At 37.3% G+C, this 23,493-nt stretch overlaps 1 protein-coding gene across 4 annotated transcripts; it reads right to left on the reverse strand.

The window, feature by feature from the left end:
• Positions 1 to 2,979: 2,979 nt before the first annotated feature.
• Positions 2,980 to 22,020, reverse strand: LOC122057748. 4 transcript variants are annotated; one of them, XM_042619983.1, is made up of 6 exons: positions 21,712 to 22,020; positions 21,525 to 21,635; positions 18,679 to 18,784; positions 18,259 to 18,531; positions 13,041 to 13,229; positions 2,980 to 3,638 (listed from the first exon to the last, which is right to left on the reverse strand). In XM_042619983.1, exons 4-6 carry the CDS (start codon positions 18,505 to 18,507, stop codon positions 3,558 to 3,560), a joined length of 519 nt encoding a protein of 172 aa, XP_042475917.1. In that variant the 5' UTR covers positions 18,508 to 18,531; positions 18,679 to 18,784; positions 21,525 to 21,635; positions 21,712 to 22,020; the 3' UTR covers positions 2,980 to 3,557. The 4 variants fall into 4 exon arrangements, with proteins under 4 accessions (XP_042475917.1, XP_042475915.1, XP_042475916.1 ...); XM_042619981.1 differs by having other exon boundaries at positions 21,525 to 22,020; XM_042619982.1 differs by lacking the exon at positions 18,679 to 18,784 and having other exon boundaries at positions 21,712 to 22,019.
• Positions 22,021 to 23,493: the final 1,473 nt, after the last annotated feature.

Below are 23,493 nucleotides of genomic sequence, written 5' to 3' on the forward strand. Positions count from 1 at the left end.
TGTGGCTTTGATTATACAAAGATAGTGGGACACAACTCCCAATAGTTACAATTGTAATCTATTTCTTTACTTTGAAAAATTGTCAAACACCTTGTGGGCCCCAACTCCAAGGTCCTTACAATCAAATTTAAACCCCCCCCCCAAAAAAAAAAAACAATCACAATATGCAACTTAAAAAATCAAACCAATATAATATGCACTAGCTAATTACAATAGGGTTTTAGGATAGTGGATCAACCACTTGAAGAGCTCCACACATCTACCATCTACACCACCATCACCATGCTCTTGGAGTTTCACTTGATGAAGAACAATGTCTTTATATAGTCTCAGTGCTTCCCAAAAAGACTAAGCTTCACCTTCAAAAGTTGGGCAATTGGAAATTTTTAGCTTCCATAACTGCATCCACAATGTTCTTCCCGCTTGTGTGAATACTTTGCAAAAAAACTCACTTCCTTTGTAGTTGAGATGACCAAGTTATGGTCAATTAGAGATCCAAGAGCATTATGGGCATTTCGGGCCCTATTAGTGACATAGGGGTCATTTTATGGTACAACTCGTGACATTCTTGGAGGTCACTACTTAAATTCGTGACATGTTTGTGTGTAACGAGTTGACGAATTGCATATTGACGATCCAATTTCTATTCCAAAAGTGGATCAATTCTGGATCATTAGATCCTCTGTCGATCACTCGATTGAATCGACCAAATTCACATCACTCAAGCAGTCGAAAAACCTTACAAGTCATTTCACGACAATGCCATTCCCCTCATGTGCTAAAAGTTGTTTAGAAGATACACATTTTGTACAAGCTAATAGAGTTACTCAGTTATAGGAATTAAATTAGTGTAGAATAACTTATAGATCCAATCACAATGAGCTTTTATATGAAGTAGCTAATTTTGGTATCTTTAACGGTGGTTCGCCTTGTGAAGCCTAGTAATGGAGTAACTAGTGACTTCAGTCAAAAGTCAAAAGTCAGGGTTAATTTGGATTTGATATATTCAATCATTGTAACATTCATTTCATACCACTACTTCACACATATGTAGCCTAAAAGCAAGTGAGGGTGCAAATACTTTGACATGTAACTTCTTGTGTCAACTTAATATGTGGCAATGTTTACGATTAGTGGTTGTTTTCTTCCTTAAACCAACGATGTAATATATAATCACAATTTATTTAATCCAATGTTAGAATAATAACTTCTAGTTTCTCAAATGGGAATGTTAGATGTTTTCATCATGTATAGACTAGCTAGCATCTAGTCATTGTGTGTGTGTGGATTAGTGGAAATATATTAATTTGAAAATTTGTTTGATAGAGTTAATTGAGAGTGATTTTTATAATGGGTTGGTTTCAATTAACCGCCTTAAAGTATAAAGTATAGAGTGAGCTTATTAATGATTAAGCCTTATTAGGGGAAGGATGCAATTACTCTGATTTTAGGGTTAGTACTTGTTGCTCATCTATATAAAGACAACTATCCCCATTAATAGTGATCATCGACAGCTTGTGTAGAGAAGTGAGCAAACAACATTAACAAGTCAGAGTGAAGAGTATTCGAGGAGTTCTTTAATAAGTGATATGCATCCAAATATGATGCCAATTGTTTTAAAAAAGCGTACTAGTGCATGAAGCTCCAGCATGTGCGAGGTCTAGGGGACGAGAATTATATAACCTTAGCCCAAGAATGTCAAGAGGTTGTTTTGACTACTTGATATCAATTGCAACATTCGTACCTTACCATTAGACCAAGCCTGCCCTTTATTATTATTATTGTTTGTGTTTTTTTATTCATCATGTTGATCCTATATTAAATTTTATTAGAATGTAGTCGAAGTTGTTTATTTGCAAATTTTGCTTTCGCTATCCTATTGATGTGATAATTTTCCTCTCTAACTTATTAATTTTTTTGAGGAACCTTTAGTTTTTATTTTTTGCTTGTAATATTTTTCATTGAAAAGAAAAGGGAAAAAAATAAACATTAGGAGGGGAAAGGCTGCTGAACCTTCCATGTTGCCATTGTATGAAGTATGAGCCATCAATAGAGACCTCTAGCTAATTTCCATAATAGTTCATAATAACTTGGCCATTGTAGATTTCAGTGCCTAACTTCTGCAACTTCACGATCAATGGCCTTAGGACTTTTGCTCAATGAACTATGACTAGAAACTATTCTCTCAAACACAACACCTTCATCATTGGCAAACCTTCAATTTAAATTCACCCTGAAATCTAGATTAGATCCCTTAAACAATTAGAAAAAGGCATGTGCAGTTGTCACAAAGCGTAGGACGTACATGATCAATACCGTAGTCGGCAAATGTTTATGGGAAAACTTGAGATCTATGGGGTGAGGGGTAACTATAGATCTTATTCATAAACTGATGGAAATTGTAAACAAAAGATACCATAAAGTGCTTTTTTTTTTTTTTTTTTTGGTTCAATCACTAAAAAGAAACTCCAGAGATCACTGTACTAGCAATACACAATTGCTGATCTCTCTAGCCTTCTAGCCTATTGTAAGATGAACAAATACAACTGTGATTGAAAGGAAAACTTCACAAGACTTAAAAAACAGAATGCTTTCTTCAGTTGATGCCTTGGGAGTAAGTAGAGGAGTAGTACACAATTTCTCAATGACAATAGACAGTGGTGCTCTCTCTCTCTCTCTTAAAAATCAAAAGTTTTACAGAATATACAGAAAGCCAACCGAGATGGGTAACATCCCAAGTAAGTTACATTTCAAATTTGATGAACCATCTCAACCATGTGATACACAATAAATGGGGTTCCTCCCCTTCTCTCATCAATGGTCCCTGTCCTTGTACCACCCCTGTTTTATAAATTGTTATGACCTACTGCATCAAATCTATGGATTATTCCCATGACTTTTCCTTGCTTTGCTAATTCAGGAAAGTACATAGAAGAAGATAACTAAAGATGAAAAATTTTACCTCACATAATCAAACCGTAAGAATGGCAATGATCACATAGCTCATATTTTATATGGGAAGCCAAATACAAAAGCAGTTGCAGAGTTACATACCATCACAGGGAAAAGGAAAAAGAAAAAAAAAATCTGGTGAACCCAGTCGAGATCCATCACAGCGGCTTTTGAGATAAACATTCCTGACTCAGCCAAGAATAACTCTTGTTAATCTTTCTTTACATCAAGTTGATGCTACCTACATCTACAAACTTCAGAAATTTCACATTAAAATTGTCTCACAAGTCATAACAGAGGGACAATAGATACTGGAATCATACCAAAAGAAAAAAAAGACAATAGATACTGGAATATGGAAATATACACTTTATTCCCGAAGAACAAGCTCAAAGTGAAGCTCATCCCAACCTCAGTTGAAGAGGTCCTATCTAATAAATGACCCAATCAGGTCAGGCACACCCACATCACAATCACAATCTTTCAGATAGTGCAAAAGGATTGTGGACTTTTTGAAATGTCAGATGCCTTGGGACGTCTTTTATACTATTTGAGGCTTTCAACATTCATCTGAAAGTGCCATCCTGCAAGCCAATCGACTCAACTCACTTTGCACCCCTCACAGTCTCTTCAACCCTGGTAAGTGCATCTGTCAACACATCGATGGTCCAGTCCTTGACATCATCCTGCAGACCACAAATAAGTAATATTCAGAACTAACTAGGTTGTCGCATAAAATAAAAATGAATTTTCTCATCAAAAGAAAATTGAAACTTGTAACTGATTAATTTGAAGCTAATGCAGAATGTTTGCATTTTGTTCCTACATGCATTAATACTTCTTCTTGGCATAATATGCATAGCTTTTTACTCCTTGAATTTCTAGAAAAATGATATCTTAAAACTTTAACTACATTATAATACAGTTCAATGTTTGACATTCTTGACATTGATCCAAAAAATATATAACATAAAAAAGTCAGCAAGATTGGCTCTTATATATTCAATTGATAATAATGTAAACTGTCAACAGTTTTAGTTTGTGATGAAGCTAACAGAGGGATATGACCAAGTATGAACATTATCTCCGCTACAAGTCTTGTTGATCTATTATATATGTGCAACTTCTTCAGAAAATAATCACCACCGAGGTTGGAGCAAGGACCAGACCAAGGACAAATAAATCACTGGGGTTTTGTGTTCATATTTTTTTTCCCCTGGTTAACTCCAACGTTCCTGAAGAAGAGCTTATAACATGTAACAAAGAAATCCAAGTCAATGTACAACTACAAATTGTGTGGAAGAGAAAGAAGTCACAGAATCTAAAGATCTTAGAAGTAGCTTACATATAAATACGTGGTGAACTTTTAATGTCCAAAACCAGGCAATTTTAAATTCAGCCGTTCTATTAACAGCTCGGATTCAGGCAGTGGTGTTGAATCCAAAATCATTACATTCGTGCTTTAATTGGAGGCAAGTGTGCAACTAGTAATCTTCAATCCTTTGGCTGAGGCAAGTAGTGCCATCAAAAGCTACATTTGGCTTCTAATGACAATGTGACCATAGCTATTACTAGATGTGACTGATCAGGAAGGGTGCAAATGCAGTAAACCCACAAACACTCCTTCCAGCCATAGAAGGACCTTGGGAATATCAGGGCCCATCTTTTCTTTTAGCTCTTTATTTTCAGTTCTGGTGGGTGGGTCCAGTACTGAGCCTTTCTTCAACTTTTTGTTTTTTCAAATCATTAAAGGGATATAAACAAAATTAGGCAGTGAGCATCCATAGTATTGCGACAAAGTAGCAAAACAAAACTGATAGTACCTGGTGAAGGAGGGAGCAGAAAAGGACCTGTCGACTACGGTTCAATACTCACCTAATCACAGCAGGCAGGTTTATAGAATATCGGTTATAAAGATGGTATACAATAATACCGTAAGAAACTAATACACACACACAACTAAGGAAGCGACATTGATAGAAAAGGAGGAAATACCACATTTAGCACTCCCCATCAAGTTGAAGGGTATACATCACCCATGCCCAGCTTGGAATAACCCACTTGAAAAGCTAGACGAAACAAAGCTTTAGCGAATATATCACCCAATTGATTTTTAGAAGCAACATATGGAGTAGAAATTAGTTTCCTCATTCCTGAATCCATACAAAGTGACAATCAACTTCAATGTGTATGGTCTTCTCGTGAAACACTGGATTACTGGCAATGTAGATGGCCGCTTGATCGTTGCAAAACATATATATGCACTGACTTATGATGCCAACAGCAAAAGATGTATGAACAGGGTAACAGTAAGATAAATGAGCTTACCAAGAAAATCTCCTGTATTAATGCTTATATGAAAGCTCCTCACCATCATTTGCCCCAAACTTCTACTTTGGGTCCGTAGGCGCATCAACTGGATCGGATGCGAGCATACCAATATACAGAAGATCACACACATACTTATTCTGAGAGAGGCTAATACCCTTCCTACTCCGAAGCACTTCAATCCCAAGAAAGTACCTAAGGGAACCCAAATCTTTCATCTGAAAATGCTAATGCAAATATGATTTCACTTCTACAAAACCAGATGAATCATTACCAGATATGATAATCTCATTAACGCACACGATCAACACAAATCACCCCGGATTCCCGACAATGGTCAAAATAACAGTGTGTGAATCCACATTAGGTAACAATAGAGCTGAACTAGCCAAACTAGGCTCTGGGAGACTATTTCAAACCATAGATCGCCTTATGTAACTTGCAAACTTTTCCAGCATTCTCCCCTAAGCAACATACCCATGAGGTGGCTTCACACACAACTCCTCATGCAAATCACCATACAAAAACGCATTTTTAATATCTGACTGAGATAAAGGCCAATCAAATTAACTGCTAAAGAGATGACTACTCAAATAGGTTTGAGTATTGCCTTGGAGCAACCGAACGGGCCTTGAGTCGTTCCAACAGAGCTGTTAGGCTCATATTTAATGATATATTCCTAATGACACTTCACTAAGTCCTTGCCTGGAGCAAAATCCACAAAGGACCATGTCTAGTGAGAAAGCAATGCATTCATCTCCACATCCATAGCTAACTTCCATCCAGGATGGGACAATGCCTCATAATGAGTGTTAGGAATGGTATGAGAAGACAAGGGCAGGGAAAAAATATGTAGACGGTAGGTGTGAAACGGACACAAACTTTTCAATAGGATATGCAACCATGGACTTCCAAGTACAAGGAATGGGTACCTCTGCGAAGCACCACTGGTAAGTCAGTAGGAGCGTTAAGCACAGAATCAGATTGCATGGAGTACTAGAGAGAAGGAGTTCAACAAGCAGTGAAGGCTTCAGACGGCACTAATAGACTTTTAGTGGTGCAGCTGGTGCTTGTTGAGAAGTAATCAGAGTTTTAACAAGAGGAATCAATGTAGGAAGGGGAGGACTGAAAAGTGTCAGTTGCTAAATCTAACCCCCAGCAGAATAATATGATGTGGTCTCAAAGAAAGTTACATCCGCACTCGCAAATTGTTGGCAGGTAAAAGGATCATAACAACAACTACTCTCTTAAGCGCACAAATAGCTAAGAAAAAACATTTTAAACAAAATAACAAACCGAAAAAACCACGGGGTGACAAAGAAAATGAGGGTGAATTAGGGAAAATAATATCAATAGGAGATTTATTGTTTAAAACAGGAGAAGGCATGTGATTAATCAAATAATAAGCAGTTAAAATGGCATCCCTCCCACCTCTTTGGAACATTCAATTGAAACAATAAAGAAAAAGCAACTTCTAATAAATGACTATACTTTCATTCAACAACAAAATTTCGCTGAGGGTATTGATGCAGGTCATGAAGAAGTCCAACACAAGGCCTAGCACTTAGGCTTGATCCATAATGCAAAGAAAGCCCATAATTAACATTTCTTAATTTTTATTATGTAATTTAAAGGTTTAATCTCATCCATAATAACTCAATTGGAATCGATGGTTGAGATATCGTAGGAGCTTTTAGGATTTGAACTGTTCACATCCTTAGTGAATTTCCACCTCAACTCTTTTGACTCCTCAATTTGTGAGCTCAACTTTTGCATTTGAGCTAGACTTGGAAAGTGCAAAAATCTTACATATGCCAAGATTCAACCTTGAAGCTTGCATCAAGGCATGGGAGACTTCAACTACTCATAGAATACCTCAACTAGTTTTCTATTTCTAGATTTTATATTAAGTTTTATTTTCTTATGTGGTCCATGTCACAACTTGGAAGTCTGAGAGTTATTTGTAGTCTTCTAGATTAAAGATTGTAGTTCTATATATAGAAAACAATTTTGAGTTGCAAAGATAGATAATTTTCAATAAAAGAATTCTCAAAGTTGCTCCAAAGCTTCTTATTATGAACCTTAAAGAGTTTCTCCTTTCAAACCAAGTTGATTTTCACCCATCCTTAAAGAGATTGGGCTTTCAATCAGACCAGAAGAGTTGCACCTTCAACCTTGAAGAGTTGAAGTCACACCCTTAAAGATCTAAACATAAAGAGTCGAATCTTTGAAGTTATTGGCATTTTCAGATTCGGACTGTGTAAGTCTAGTACCTTGACGATCATTTTAAACCTTTTTCACACAGAATCTCAAAAATCTTATTTCACAAAGTTATAGCCCCGCCTCTTGTCTTCAAGATCCAATTTGAATCATCCAAAACTGATATCGGAGCAGAGAGTTATCCCCAAGTAACTGGTCGTAGGTCATTCTGTCCAAGATTGATTTTGCCTACAAAAGCAAGTACTCTCCCAATCTTTGAGTTTGAGTAATCCCATAAGAGAGATTGCATCATTTGATTGGTCCCATGAAAAAATATTCAACTTTTCTAGGTTAGATCTTTGGGGGTGACTTCAACTCTTCAAGGTTGAAGGTGCAACTCTAGGCTGATTGAAAACCCAATCTCCCTAACGATGGAAGAAACTCAACTTAGTTTCAAATGAGGAACTCTTCAAGGTTCACAATAAGAAGCTTGGAGCAACTTTAAGATTTCTTTGATTGAAAATTATCTTCCTTTGCAACTCAAAATTTGTCCTCTATATATAGGACTACAACTTTTAACCTAGGAGACTACAAATATCTCTTAGACTTCCAAGTTGTAATATGGATCAATCACAAAATACATAGGAAAATAAAACTTAACAGAAAACTAGTTGAGCTCTTACATGAGTTGTTGAAGTCTCCCAAGCCTTGATGCAAACTTCATGGTTGAATCTTGGCGTATGTGAGATTTTTGCACTTTCCAAATCTAGCTCAAATGCCAAAGTTGAGCTCACAAGTTGAGGAGTCAAAATAGTTAGAGGCGAAAATTCACTAAGGATGTCAAAAGTTCAAACCCTAGAAGCTCCTCTAATATCTCAACCGTCGATTCCAATTGAATTCCTATGGATGAGATTAAACGTTTACATTGCATAATAAAATCTAAAAAATGACAATCATGGGCCTTCTTTGCATTATGGATCAAGCCTAAGTGCTAGGCCTTGGCCTGGACTTCTTCATAATGTTTTTCGGGCCTGCATCAGGTATATGAGCCATCTAATTTGACATAAAATACCATTCTCAGAACAAAAAAAAAAGGAAATAGGATTTTGAGTAAATTCAAGACATTATCCGAGCGAAAATTTTTCAGAGGTTCATCAAACTATGTTTTATTTCATTATAAAAAGAAGGTGAAGAATTGTTGTCACAATGGTCTGTCATTTTTTTCAAATGCACAAGATATTTATTCAGACCGTTGTATAGAGAGGACATGGTCTAGATTAGACACAAGTCAAATTTCAGAATCTTATTCAATTAAATATACTCCTTTTGTATTGGCACATATCCAGCGGATGTCCATACAAGTGTACCAATACTCTAGACCTTACAGTGCACTCTCCCAACTCTGAATAGGAATAGATGGTTTAGATTAGGAAAAAAAAAACCCTAAAAAATGGATGGCTCAGGTTTATCTTGTTATTTTTTAAAAAATCAGCTTCCACCATTACTTGGATAACTACCTTAAAAATAATTAAAGACCTAAAAATTATAAACAAGCTTTCAGTAAATACAACCAAGTCAAGTGGTAATGATCGTCCACAAAAATAACAAAAATACCTAAAACCAAACCGACTTTGAACAAGATAAGGACCCCATATATTGGAATGCACCAAAGAAATAATGAAGGACTTGTAGACTCACTACGAGGAGGAAAGGAAGATCAATGATGCTTCCCAAGCTCACAACATCACACTCAGGACGAGACATAGACTAGCAACCAGGGATCATTTGTTAAATACTTGGACAATGATAAATGACAAAATTGAGAATGCCATTAAGAAGAGAAACACCAGCAGAAGTAGTAGCAACCGCCATAGAAGATGCATCACCACCATCAAGATAGTGCAATCCATCCTTCTCACACCATCCACCAATCTTATTCTTTGCCAGAAGATCTTGGAAGACATAATAGAAGGAATAAAATGAAGCATAACAGTTAGTGATTTAGTGAGCTGACTTACGGACAAAATATTTAAAGGTAACAGGGGGTACATGAAGAATAGAGGATAAAAGACATGAAAGACGTGAGTCTAGGCCTAGTCACTTGGGTAAAAGACCCATTGGCAAGGGTTGTCAGATTTCTAAAACGAAGAGAACAAATTTGACTTACCAGTCATGGTTAGAAGCACCAAAATCAATAAAAAAGATATTGGAGATGCGGTGGTAAGAAGAGCAGTTGTACCTATATGGGCCAATGTAAGAATATATGTGGATGCAGATGACTCAAGACAAGGATTCTGAAGAAGTAGCTCTACATGAAGTAGCTAGATTAGTGTCGCCAGATGACACCAAGTTAGTACTCCGATCATACCATCAAACACTATCTTATAAACCAACCGCTAGGCCCACTCACACTTACCCTGTTTTTCCCAACAAGTGTCGACTGTATGATTATACTTGCCACAATGTGTACACTGTCGTACACTTTGTACTGTTCAAAGTTCGCTGTCCACCACGTCCATGTCCTCCACTAAACCATGGCCTCTCCTAGAAAAGCCACCACGACCACAACTACCACTACCAACAACAAATGCAGAGCTTCCCTTAGAAGAGGAAGAAGAATCAACTCTAGTATGAACGTATGAGAAGATGAGACAAGAAGTTGCATACGACAAAATCCATAATTCATAGAAGGCACTTTCTCCTCAGCATTCTCCTCAGCATGTAACTGATTTTTAACTGGTTACATATCAGAACTCAACCCAAACAAGAATTTAGCAACTTGAAACTCATCCCTCTGTCTTCAACAACTCTAGGTTAATGGTGAGACTTGAGAGGTTGATAGCATTAAGTTCCTCCCACATCACACTAAGGGCACTACAATACTCACCCAAAAAATTTGTCTCCCTGCTTAAAATTAAAAATCTTTTCATAGAAATCATACCTCCGAGACACATTCTTGTATTGAGAAAAACTCTCCTTTTAACCATCCAAACATCCTTAGAAGTGGTGCGGAACATGGCATTCACCGCAACGCAAGACTCCATACTATTCCACACCCATACTAAAAGGTTGTCGTTTTCACACATCCATTCATCACTCTTTTGAGTCAGAAGGCAGAGGTGCCGAAATAAGACACTTAAGCTTGCCTTCAGCATTAATGTAGCGCAAGCCTGTGCTCACAAAAAATAATTAGAAGCTCACCACTGAACTTAATGGAAGTAATTTGGACATTAATATGTGACTACGTGAGGCTTTTATTCAGCCATTGTATCAAGAAATAAAAATTGGTAACATGCCAATGAGACCAACACTAGGTCACGTGAGAAGCTCCACTAACGGTGGAAAAATATAGTACAAACAACTTCAATGACCTCCTTGTAATAAATAGCAGATCAAATAGAAGAATACAAAGGAACTAGGTTCCCACTCAACACCAGCACATAATGAAGGCAAATACCAACCAGTACCTGGTCCATATCACGTCACAAAGAGAGGGCAGCAGAAAGTCCAGCTACTGGGGAGAGATTCGAGAGAAATCCAATATCAGATTCAACCAGAATCTAATTTTCCTGATATTCTGGTCAAAAAGTAAGAGTTGGCCAGCATAACTCTTCTGTAAAATTAGAACATTATCAGGTGAACAGATCACCCTAATTCAAGAGAAATCCAAGATCAGATTCAACCAGCATCTGATTTTCCTGATTTTCTGGTTGAAGGTAAGAGTAGGCCAGCATAACTACTCCGCAAAATAAGAAAACTATCTAATGAACAGATCTCCAAATAAGAGGGGATCACAAAAATAGTAAGTAGAATTCTTGCAGGAACAGAGATCTGATGATCTTAGAGAAAATTAATCTTCAGTCTTCATTCATGTAGCAATCAGGTCTCAGAGATTTCTTCCATTACAGAACCGCAAGCAGCAGGTTGCTGTACCCAATGACAACCTTCTTGAGGGACTCTCAAATCAACACAAGGAAAGGACCATGTCACTGATCAGTTATGCTCCGATGCCATGCTACTGATCAGTACCTGGTGAAGAATGGAGAACTGATAAACCCTGCTTCAAGAAGTTCATCTATATACTTTCTCCGTTCTGCCAACTCTGGAGGGGCCATGTGATATGGTGTTTGCGCTGGAGGCTTCGTGCCTGGTTCCAACTCCATTTTGTGGTCAATATCTCTTCAAGGCGGAAGCATCTTTGGAATGGACTGAGGCATTAATCTGCAAAGTCTTCCAGCAGTAGTTTGATTGCCGCGCTAACCTGCACATTAGCGCAACGGTGCTCTACAATCAGCTTACTCAAATAGGGGCGAAAGCGAGCCTTTGGATCGCCTTGTTCTGGCGTGCAGCCCCCCTCCCCCCTCTTTCTTTAGAGTAAATAGTAGAGAAAAGCCGTTGCCTGTTTAGGGTTGAAGCGCATTAGCGCAGTAAAAGAAAAAGGAGAAAGGAGGAAGAGAAGATAAGAGAGGAGATGGAAGAAAAGGACCAGCCAACCAGGCTTCAATACTCACCTAATCGCAGTTCGCAGGCAGTTTTATTTATAATATCAATTATAAAGATGATTTATAATAATACCCTAGTATATGTCAGCAGATAATAGACTCACACAACTACACAAGGAACCGACACTAATAGAAAAGGAAGGAATACCAGAAATACCCCTAACTTTAACGGTTATAGAGAACGGGAAACTTCATATCTTCAAAGTTTATGAAGTCTATTTCTAAGATAGTGGATGCTGACGCTTCCAATTGTAGACCTTCAATTATCACTACAGTACAGTATGATTGCTCTGCAAATACGTGGTACAAAGTTATGAAGATAAAATCTATCCATAAATAAGCGTTCTTTCTCATTATACGAGAGGAAGTGGAGGTATTCTTGTCAGCATGACACTAATTCCCATATGTCATTATACTCTTTAGAGCCAAAATCAAGAATTCCATACTCTCCACATACATATAAAGCATCCAAAATTTTGAAGGGTCTTGATCATTTCCATCTTGCCATTATTTTAACAGATACCTCACTTAGTAAGCAAATAATAGAAACACTCCAAAACACATTCAAACACAAAGCAATAATGAAAAATTTTTACAAGCCATTGATGGTTTGCCATCTCAATTGTCAACTGTCAATAGGCAACACAATACAGCTGACCAAGGCATGACATCATTCCATCAAGTAAGTTGTACTAAAAGATCGCTTATAGATGTCATCCTTCATTAGGGCAGTTTTAAGTGTGTCGAGAATATGCGCATAACAAGTACCACAAAAATTACCATTACCCAGTGACAGTTCCACCTATACGGGGTCATCATCAGTGGATCTGCTGATGACCAACACAATGGATCCTAAAGGGCTAAAAGTCTCGACACAAAGCAAAGCATCCTGCCATAGCATAACAGTGGCACCACTCTGATAGAATGCTCATTATTCATTTGATGTGTCACCCTCTTACCAAATCTAGAAGTTGCCGAAAAAAAAGAACAGCAAATTTATTCTAACGTGGGCAGAAATAGATAGCAAAAGTAATAGCAACAAGGAATTGTATGCCTCACCATATGCAATCGCTCATCAGTTCTAATGCGTGCATTTGGGCGAGCAAGCTTGGATTCAAAAGGAGTCCTTGGCCTCACTTCTTGGATTTCCTCCCATTCTTCACGACTTAGCATCCTAACTGTCCCTTGACCAGGCGGAGCCTTCTGTATTTTTCGCTCAATCCTTTCTTGGGATTTTGATTCATCATACTGCCAACATAATCAGGTCACGGAACTTAGTATGCCCAAACAAGAACGCCACAATATTTTGAATATTTCCCATGAGTCATCATGTCCACACTACACACTGATTCTACATGCCATACGCTTAAAGGACTGTAACCCTATACAAAACCTACTTTCACAAGGTCTGAGAGGGGTGGGTGTGTCTTTTTCTAACCTTCCAACATTTTTTCTTTATTTATTTTTTTTCTTTTCTTTTCTTTGGGAAAAATAGCTGCCTTTAGACTCAAACCTGTATCTTCACATAGCAGTAATAGCACCATGCGACAACCCCTCCACATGCCATAGATGTCAGCATGCTAGTTCAGGAAAACCATAGGGTAACCCTAAATTTGATGCAAAGACTTTAAATCACAAAAGAAATAATAATGGTAAACTAAAAAACATAAAGAATAATAAACACAAAACTCAAAAAATTTAAATGAATGGGAAATAAAAAAATTGATGATGTATTTATAGGGGTAAGGAGGAATAGCCATCAACCCTATATTTGACCACATAGGATTCTAAATTGAAAATTTGAGGCAAAATATTAGTCACAAGGGTTCTTTAATTTCCATTGTCACATGGACAGATGATGTGTCTGTTCCAACAGTTGGATAGAGAGAACATGGTCTAGATTAGCCCTGTGTCAAATTTCAGATTCTAATTCAATCAAATACCCCATGTATATGCCCATGCATGTGTGCCAGTATTCTAATCATAATTGTTCACTCTTTGATGCAGGTAAGTCACTTAAAGGGTTTATTTTATTGGAAATATGCCTTGGATCGGGTTATGTAGGTGTTGGGCCTTGGTTCCCATGGGTTTTATTCATAATAGACCACTTTAATGTGCCTAAAAAATATGGGTAGAAAGTACGAAAACAAGATTTGGTTCATTAGTTTAGTTAAATACCTACTTTTGATATGATATGTTTGTTTTGTTTGAGTTTAACTCCATGTTGGATTCTTAAATTGCCTTTTAGGAATCCTAATAAGAGTCCTATTATGTTTTGTCTTTTCTTTGTTATTTCAGTTTCCTAGCCAGTTTAGTTTTCCCATTTACTTAAGGATTGGGTTAGGCCTTTCATTTTTAGTGTTTGAGTCTATTTTGAGTCTTCTATATAAGTTTGTAAGGGGCTACAACATTGTACACGAGTTTGAATGAAATTTTCCCTTAATGTTTGCAAAGATTTTCCTGACAAAGGTTGTGTTCATCAACTAGGATAGTTGAGGGTGAGAGACCCAAGCTGAGAAATCCATTCCCTTACCATCCCTTCTTCATTCTCCTTTCGTTCTTTTATTTTTCTGCTTTATTCTTCTGATTTGTTCTTGAATTGGAATTTATTTAATGTACAAAAGATCCTACCTGGGATTGGACCACTTGTGATTCGATCCTAAATCAATTGGTATCAAAGCTTACCTAATATGGAGCCGAAATTTCACTATTTTGCTCACAGGAGGGATCTATGCAAAGTCCTTGATTGGCTAAATTCTCTTGAAGAATATTTTGACTACAACTTGATAGACACATAAAAGCTTCGATTTTCTTGCTTCCGGTTGATTGGTTGTGCTAGAGAATGGTGGAAAGTCCATGTAAAGCAACTCCAAGTTCAAGGACGTCAGCCAAAGAATTGGAAAGAGATGAAGCACAAGTTAGTGACCTAATATCTCCCTGCACATATCCAAAGAAGGTTCTTCCCTCTACAAGATTCGCACCAGAAGACATCTACAAGTCTCCAAAAGACACCCATGGGTGACAATAGTCTGAAACAATTAGTAGACCACTTGGCTACTCTTGTGCAACAATATGCAGAGCAACAAGAGAAAGCAACTCCAATCAACGAACCAGAACCTAGAATTGAGGTTAATGGTGAAGAAGTTCTAGCAATTCCTGTCAGCGAGAAAGAGATAGTTTTTTATGTTACCATCACCAAGACTCATATCAAAGTATTCGAAAGCAACAAGGATGTCGAGATGGACAATGAGGTCAAGACTGAGGAATTTCACACTACAACAACTGTGATGACTGTGAACATCCAAGAGGAAGATCCTTAGGGGTTCAAGATTGAAGATGTGGCTGAACCAACAACGGAACCAATCAAAAACCACCGGGTAGATGAATCAGAAGAGTTCAGCATGGCACCAGATTTTGAAGAAGTCGAAGGTACATTTGTGGAAACCCCTATGGACACGTCTGAAGATGTTGCGATTGAGCATGAGGAATTTCTTATTCCTTCAAAGTACATTGAAGAACGAGTGCCCCATCCTCTAGACTACATTCATGTCTTCAAAGAATTGCCTAAGTTTTAATATGGACTGTAGCTTAACCTTCATCATATCAAGGTGGTCGTTCTAATCTTCAAAATCAAGGTCAAGTTTTTTTAAGTGGAGGAGAATTGATGCAGATAAGTCACTTAAAGGGTTTATTTTATTGGAAATATGCCTTGGATCGGGTTATGTAGGTGTTGGGCCTTGGTTCCCATGGGTTTTATTCATAATGGACCACTTTAATGTGCCTAAAAAATATGGATAGAAAGTACGAAAACGAGATTTGCTTCATTAATTTAGTTAAAGACCTAGTCTTGATATGATTTGTTTGTCTTGTTTGAGTTTAACTCCATGTTGGATTCTTAAATTGTCTTTTAGGAATCCTAATAAGAGTCCTATTATGTTTTGAAACTACTTTCTTTGTTATTTCAGTTTCCTAGTCAGTTTAGGTTTTCCGATTAGTTAAGAATTAGGCACCACCTTTCTTTTTTAATGTTCAAGTCTGTTTTGAGTCTTTTATACAAATTTGTAAGGGGCTACAATTTTGAGTCTTTTATACAAATTTGTAAGGGGCTACAACATTGTACACGAATTTGAATGAATCTTGCTCATGCTGTTTGCAAGGATTGCCTGCGATAGGTTGTTGTGTTCATCAACTAGGATAGTTGAGGGTGAGAGCCTCAGGCTGAGATATAGAGGGTGAAAGTCCCAAGCTGAGATAACTGTTGGTGTACGATGTCTTGTATTCCGTCACAGTTTAATTCATGGAGTACTAGTGCAGCGCCTCGACAGGTAGGACGGCAGTCCCGCTCGAATTTTTTATTTGAGGGCAATTGTGTACTTTCCGGATTAGGGTTTTTTTCGCTATATATTTGTAGCAAGGGTTTCTTTCTCTATAATGAAAGCAATACTGAGAGGTGTGAGGGACGAGAGTTGTAACCCTACTCTCCATTGATAGTGAAGCAGCATCTCATCTCACCGAGGACGTAGGCAATCTTGTCGAACCTCGTAAATCTGTGTGCATTGCTTGTTCTTGTTTTTCCATTATCTTCTGCATCGTTCTAAGGTTGCGTTTCTACAAATACCATTCCCCTAGCCCCCTTCTTCTCCGTTCTTCCTTTCTTTCTTTTATTTTTTTGTTTTATTCTTCTGATTTGTTCTTGAATCTGAAACTTATTGAATGTACAAAAGATCCACCTAGGATTGGATTACTTTTGATTTGATCTGACACTCTTATTTGTTCTTCCCTGGTATCAATTAATCATGTGGAATCAAGAGGTCTACAAGATTTCGACCTCCCCCTATAGTTTCAGCCTGATCAGCACTCTCATTGATGAGTTCTCTCACTTGAATCAAACTACCATTACCGCTGGCCGTTGGTTCAGAGGTAGAAGACAACTCTTGTATAGTTTATCTTATAAGCATCATCTTATCTCTTTTCCGAAAATACCCTTCCTCTCGTCTTAAATTTTGTCCTTATCCTTTACTGCTCTTAATTCCTAGTCTACCCATGGTCATTAATTAGTAATTCCTTCTATATCCCTGTCCATATTTATCTGCCAAACAAAACCTCTTTAAGATTCTGTTATTTACAGTTCTGTCACTCGCTTTGTAAACTTTTAAATAATTACAGAAATTTCATTGTCTTACATCTTTTGCTATTATTCCCTCGGGTGGGCCCATAAGCGATCCAAACCAGGGTTTCCAAACCCCTAATTGCATTAGATTTATTCCTAAGGTCCCAGTAAATATCAGATCCAGAAAAGATATAAGAGTGATGGCCCTTCACAAAAGCTTCTTACACATAATTCCACTGAGAAAAAACTATTGCAGAAAAATTCCACTTCTGTCTGCTGAAATACATATAACACTGGTTTTAGATAAGAAACCTCCTATGTTGAACAGATTAATCTAGAGCAAACTGGATCTTCACATGCTACATTATAGGTATAGTATGCTGGACAGAGGAGAGAGGTAGCCAACAATGGTAGGGCTGCTAGGGTAGGAAAAACAAGGACTTGACTTGAACTAGTAAACAAGACCAAGAACTAGGCTATTCCAGAAACAAATCAATAAACAAAACAGAACTTAAATCCACCGTTATAATCTGGTAATGAATCTCATGTTGTTTGGTGGCATGGACATCTTTTCTTCAGTTCAATAACACAAATCCTACTAGAGAAGAGAAGCACCTACCAGGAACAGAGGATACTTATCACTCCCTAAAACCTCAGCTAAAATTGTTTCTTGCATAGTTGCATTGTTGAATTTATGCCAACCAACAAACCAGCACTTGCCCACCACACTCCTCCCACAAAAAGAAAAGAAGGGGGAGAAGAAGGGAGTAAGAGGGTGAACTTAGACACCCTCCTATCAACATTCTTATTTCCACTAGAACTTTTACATGTATTCCCACCACACTCCTCACATGAAGAGGGAGGGGGGCGGAAGAAGATGGAAGTAACAGGGTCACTTGAAAACCCGCATACCGTCAATCTTATTTCACTATAACTTTTGCATTTATCCAATATGGAAAATGATATCAAGGCCAATGCTGAAATGAGAAATTCATACGTCAAATGACAACATTATATTATGAAAAATAAACAAGTACTATATTTGTATTAGAAAAAAAAATCTTGGTAATAGAAACAAAAATAGAAATGAGAAACACAAAACAAAATGCTATTCAAATGTAATATCAAGAATTAGGGTTTAAAACTTTAAGGGGACAATTTGACTACCATCATGAGAACTTTGGCGAACAACGCACAAGCCACAGCAGTGAGAACCATCGGCATGGTCATCGTGTCAAGAAAAGCCTTTGATTCCGGAGTTTCAACAAAAATTTCATCCTTCTTAGGGTCCCTTTTCTTCCTCCTCAACTTCTCCTTTTCAGCTACTGTTCTCTTCAGGGTTTCACTAGGGCTGTTCATAGACCGCATGGGAACAGGTCTCCAGGGTTTGAATAGCATACCTCTGATCCCGCTCATCCCGGAAAGTCGGACAAGAAGGGACTGTTACATTGACCAACAGAAACTCAATTAAAGGACTACATCAGAGATGATTATTAATCAATCACTGTTAGGGGTTTCTCTTGAATTGTTCAACAATCATAGGCTTGTTGGCTGAGATCAGTATTGAACTTCATTAAAATTTCTTACAAGCACATCGTCCACATCAATCACTCTGAACTCTTGAACTCTAAAAAGAGCATGCTTTGAAGCATATGTTATTGAGTTGTAGTCTCATAGACAGTTTCGCCCAATCCTGTGAAGCAATAACGAGCAAGAACGGGAAAATCACTAGTGATAGCCTGATAGTTTGTAGTGGGATAAGGGGGTTTAACGGTTTAAACCACTAAATAGTCGAACCTGAAGGCATCCCTTTATACTCTAATTTTTTCTGTATAACCATAAGTCATGTCCATAGTTAGTAAGTTCGAATATGGGAAAAAAAAAGGATACAGTACGCACAAGTCTTAAACAGACTAGACGGAAATAATAATTATAAAAAACTCGGCGCAAAAAAGCGCGTACAGAAATAATATGTTACGGATTTAAGACAGCTCCCTTGTGAAAATCCAAGAGTAAAAATACAAGCATATATTCACAGTGCAACAAGCATATACATCACCTAATAAACAGAATAATAGCATGTAGACAACAATTTTATCAAAAGGAAGCCTCACAATTGAAATAAACACAATATAATAGCTGAATACTTAATCAGCCATGATATTTTCACTTGCTTTATGTGAAACTGAAACATAAATACACCATTTTGTGCTTGCCAAGAATTAACTGGCCGGGCTAGGCTTGGGTTTAAATATAAGCCATCATCATCCCAAACATAAGTAGACCAGCTCCTAGTCCTTCTACAAACATAAACGAAGGAACAAAACGATGGCATTTTCAAGGAACCATGGGAACTGATTTTCTTCATCTCCATCACAAGCATTTAGACAAGGAAACTTTCCATAATGAGACATTAACAAGATTTAATAAAATAGAAGTACCCCTACTGTAAAATTTATAGCAACCACTGAATACCAAACATTGTTTGCCTACTGCGTTGGCATGCAAACTTTTATAAGAGAAGCCAACCCATTGGATTTTTTCATGTTCTTCTCTAAAAGAAGGCAACCCATTGGATCTGGATTTCTAACCAGGTCAGAAGGTTATGGTCACAAGTCTCCAAGACCAAGGTAACATTTATTTAAAGTTAGTTTTCTCCAAAAGAACAGTTCATTTCAGTTTTCAAGGTGCAAATGGGGGTGCGACACAGGAGGACCAGTATCCATAATTTTTCTCAAGTGACAGAACTGGACATAAGAAGATTATATGTGGATCAAATTATAATCTTTCATTTAGACTAATAAGATTTTGTATTTCTGCTGAGATTATTCAAAATATGACAATAAATATCATGAAATCAATAAACCCAGCTGAAATCACGGAACACCAAGACTGACAACGTAACGTAGCATTTGGTTGCATAAATATGTTGGTGCATGTATTGATTTTGGACATAATTCCATCAAATGAACTTCTGTGGAATCGTAATTCTGAAGGATTAACTGTTTGGTTACCCTGAGTCTGTCAGTTGGATTCATCTACAATCTGTCTGAAAAACTGTTTGGTTACCCTGCGTCTGTCTATTGGATTCATCTAGATTTGGCTTGGAAAACTGTTTGGTTGCCCTGAGTCTGTCGATTGGATTCATCTCAATCCTCAAATACAATTTTTTTTTTCTTTTCTTTTCTATTTATTTCTTGACAATCAAACTAAAAGCCTTCAAATCCAAAAATCCTTCCAAATGAATTAGGGAAGGATATCCATTAAAGCCTTATATTTTCATCAACCTATCAATTTAAGGAATTAAAGTGACCAGATCATCAAAGGATGAAGTGTCTACCATTAAATCAATTATCTCATTTGTTTGGATATTTATCTAGCCAACAAATCAATCTCTCTAAATTTAGAATCCATTTTAGCAAAAGGACCCCCATCCATCTCATCAAAAAAGTCAGCAGAATTTTCGGTAGTGAATGATTTGGATATCCATGCAAAGTATCTGGGAACAAATCTTTTCATCCCTAAGATCAAGAACCAGGCCATCAAAAACATCATCCTAAAACAGTCAAAAATCACAAGTCCAATTGGATGGGTAGTATTCAGATTTCAGACACAAGCAGGTAGGACATACATCTTTCTAAAATCAGTACTCTGTTCCATTACACTTACATAAATAATTTCTTTGTTTTCCCCAACAAATTCACAAATAAGGTGAGGGGAACAATGAAGAGAAAGGGAATATTAAAAACATCATGAAGCAGTTGAGTTGAGATCTCACTTCAACTGGTGGTTTAGAAATCAAAAACAATTAGGTATTTGTCACATTATTAGAATTCAAATCAGTGGAGTTTCTTATTCCAATTGAGTTTGGGGATCATTTTGGGGACAAAGATCGTTCTTGTTAAGCAGACATACTACACGAGAGCTCAAATTATTTCAGCTACATTGTTCTAATTATTTCTTAAACAAGGAGAATAAGATGAAGTGTTATCCAATGAGCTAATTTCCCCTCAATATTAAACAAAGCTCAGTAATCCACAGTTCACCAAGGGAGAACGAAATTTCTGTTTGCAAATCAACGAAAAAAGGCCCATCAAGCCTTGTCAAGTGAAAAAGCCAACCTAATGCCATCGACCAATTGCAGAAAAATCAACCACCAGGAAAAAAAAAAAAAAGGAATAAAATTTAAAATGGAAAAAGAAAGGGAAGTGAAAAGCATTCAGAAACCCCAGGCACATTCATCGTCATATATCTGTTCTCAGAACCATATTTACCAAGTCTCATTGCCAACAAACCTCAGAACCATATGAAACCCTAGAATAGCCTAAGTTTTAAAATTTACCAAGGCTCACGTTAGCCCCAGTAAAAACAGAGAAAACGAGCGTGCGAGAGAGAAAGAGAGAGAGAGAGAGAGAGAGAGAGAGAGAGCATACCTGCAGGTTTGAGCAGCAAAAGGGACGATGGTTGTCTGCTTCGTGCAGCTTGAGACGATGGAGTCGCTAGCCCTTTTCGTGACTTTCAACTTAGGCCCGATAGTTTGGATTCTGAATGGAATGGGGGGTAGAATCGCTAGGTTCAATCTTGAATTGACCTATATTGCTTAACTCATAAATGACTCACCCTTTAGTACAAATTGTGGAATCATGTCTCTGCGCAGGATCGCCACTAATTACAACCGAACACCCAAATAAGTGAAGAATCACTGGGGCCGCTGAAAGTCTGTCGTAGACGGAGAAGGGGAAGAGGCCACTACAATCACAGGGTACTTGTGGAGTTTCTGGGGCCGCTACAGTCAGAGGGTACTTGCGTAGACTCTGGGTCGTTGCAATGGCTCGGAGACGGAGAAGAGGAATGGGGTTGCCGGCAGATCGAGATTGAGACTTCTGGTTACGACCAACGATGCTTGGGTAGAGGAAGAAGGGGTCATGGGCGTAGGGGAAGGGGTTTTGTTTTCGTCTTAATCATCTGAATTAAAGAACGCTGCCCGGTCGTGTTCCGCTGCGCCGAGACAAAGGGGGCGAAATGACCGCTTCACGCCTCCTCTCCATGGAAAAAAATCTCCTGCAATTCCGATCTCGTACAATTCTGTGAAATACCACCTTCAGGGGGTGACACGTGTATTGATACCAATGCAATGGTCCAGATCTGATTTAAATGTCTCTTCATTGATTTAATGTTTTATTAGTTGTATCAGATCTGGACCATTGTATTGGTATCAATACACGTGTCACCACCTGAAGGTGGTATTGCACGGAATTGTACGAGATCAGAATTGCAGACGATTTCAACCCCCTGTCGATGCCCGGACAATAGTTTGTTATTTTTTTTTAATTAATAAAAAAAAAGAAAAAAAATACATTAACTAAGGCGTTTTTGATATCATTTTTCTTTTTTATTTTTGTTTACAAAAGTAGTTTTAAATGCATTTGGTATTATTTATGGAGTTTATATCTATTTAAAAAAAAAATTGATAAAACATAGAAATAAAAAAGAGATCAAGAGATATTTATGTGTTTTGGCCAAAATTGATTTTTAATTATTTTTGCGCTGAACTTTAATGAGCACGTGCTTAAAGTCCAAATATGGAGGGGTCAAGTAATCATTTGCTTAGTAATTAGAAATCCAAACCCCTTATCCCCTCTTTTTCGATCCAAAGTGGAAAAAGAATATAAAGAAGATGGGTGAAGGAAATCTCTTTATCCATTTCTTCAAAAAATCATTTTGCACATAGAGATACCAAATTATTTCACACAAAAAAAAAAACTATTTTTGTCAAATAGTTACCAAACCACTTTTATGTTTTAATAAAAAATAATTTTTATTAATGATTTTTGTTAAATAAGTAAAAATCAAAAAGAAAAATGATACCAAAGAGAGTTTAAAATATTTTAAAACATCCACTGAGCTTCTTGTATCATAGATTTTAGTTTTTTTATATAACAAGGTAAGCTAAGTACTTAAACAAAAGCACAACTTTGTTAGAGGGTCGGAGCCATAAATGAAAAAATGGAAAAAGGTTATGCTGTCGATTTACCATAAGCTAGTACCCACCGTGCCAATATCTCTCTTCCCCCCTTTCTAATGACTCTCTACCCTTCCTTATGATATCATTCGGTGCCCCAGTAATATCATCCACTAGCTTACCATATGTTGGCGGCATACCTATCCCTCTCCCTAAAAAAAAATAAAGTGATTGAGCTCTAAGGCCACAAACTAGTGCTAGTGTTCACAACCAGGTTATGCAAAAAACTTGAATCGCGCCAGATTTCAATCACATCCAATCCTTCGTCCTTCGCTTTCTTCAAACCATGGAGAAGGCTTGTGGTTTTTGCCTCAATATTTTTTCCTATCATCATATATTCTGCATATATTAAAACAAAAATTTTCCCTAAAGAAAATACC

The sequence above is a fragment of the Macadamia integrifolia genome, chromosome 12, assembly GCF_013358625.1.
Source record: "Macadamia integrifolia cultivar HAES 741 chromosome 12, SCU_Mint_v3, whole genome shotgun sequence".
Lineage (NCBI taxonomy): Eukaryota > Viridiplantae > Streptophyta > Magnoliopsida > Proteales > Proteaceae > Macadamia > Macadamia integrifolia.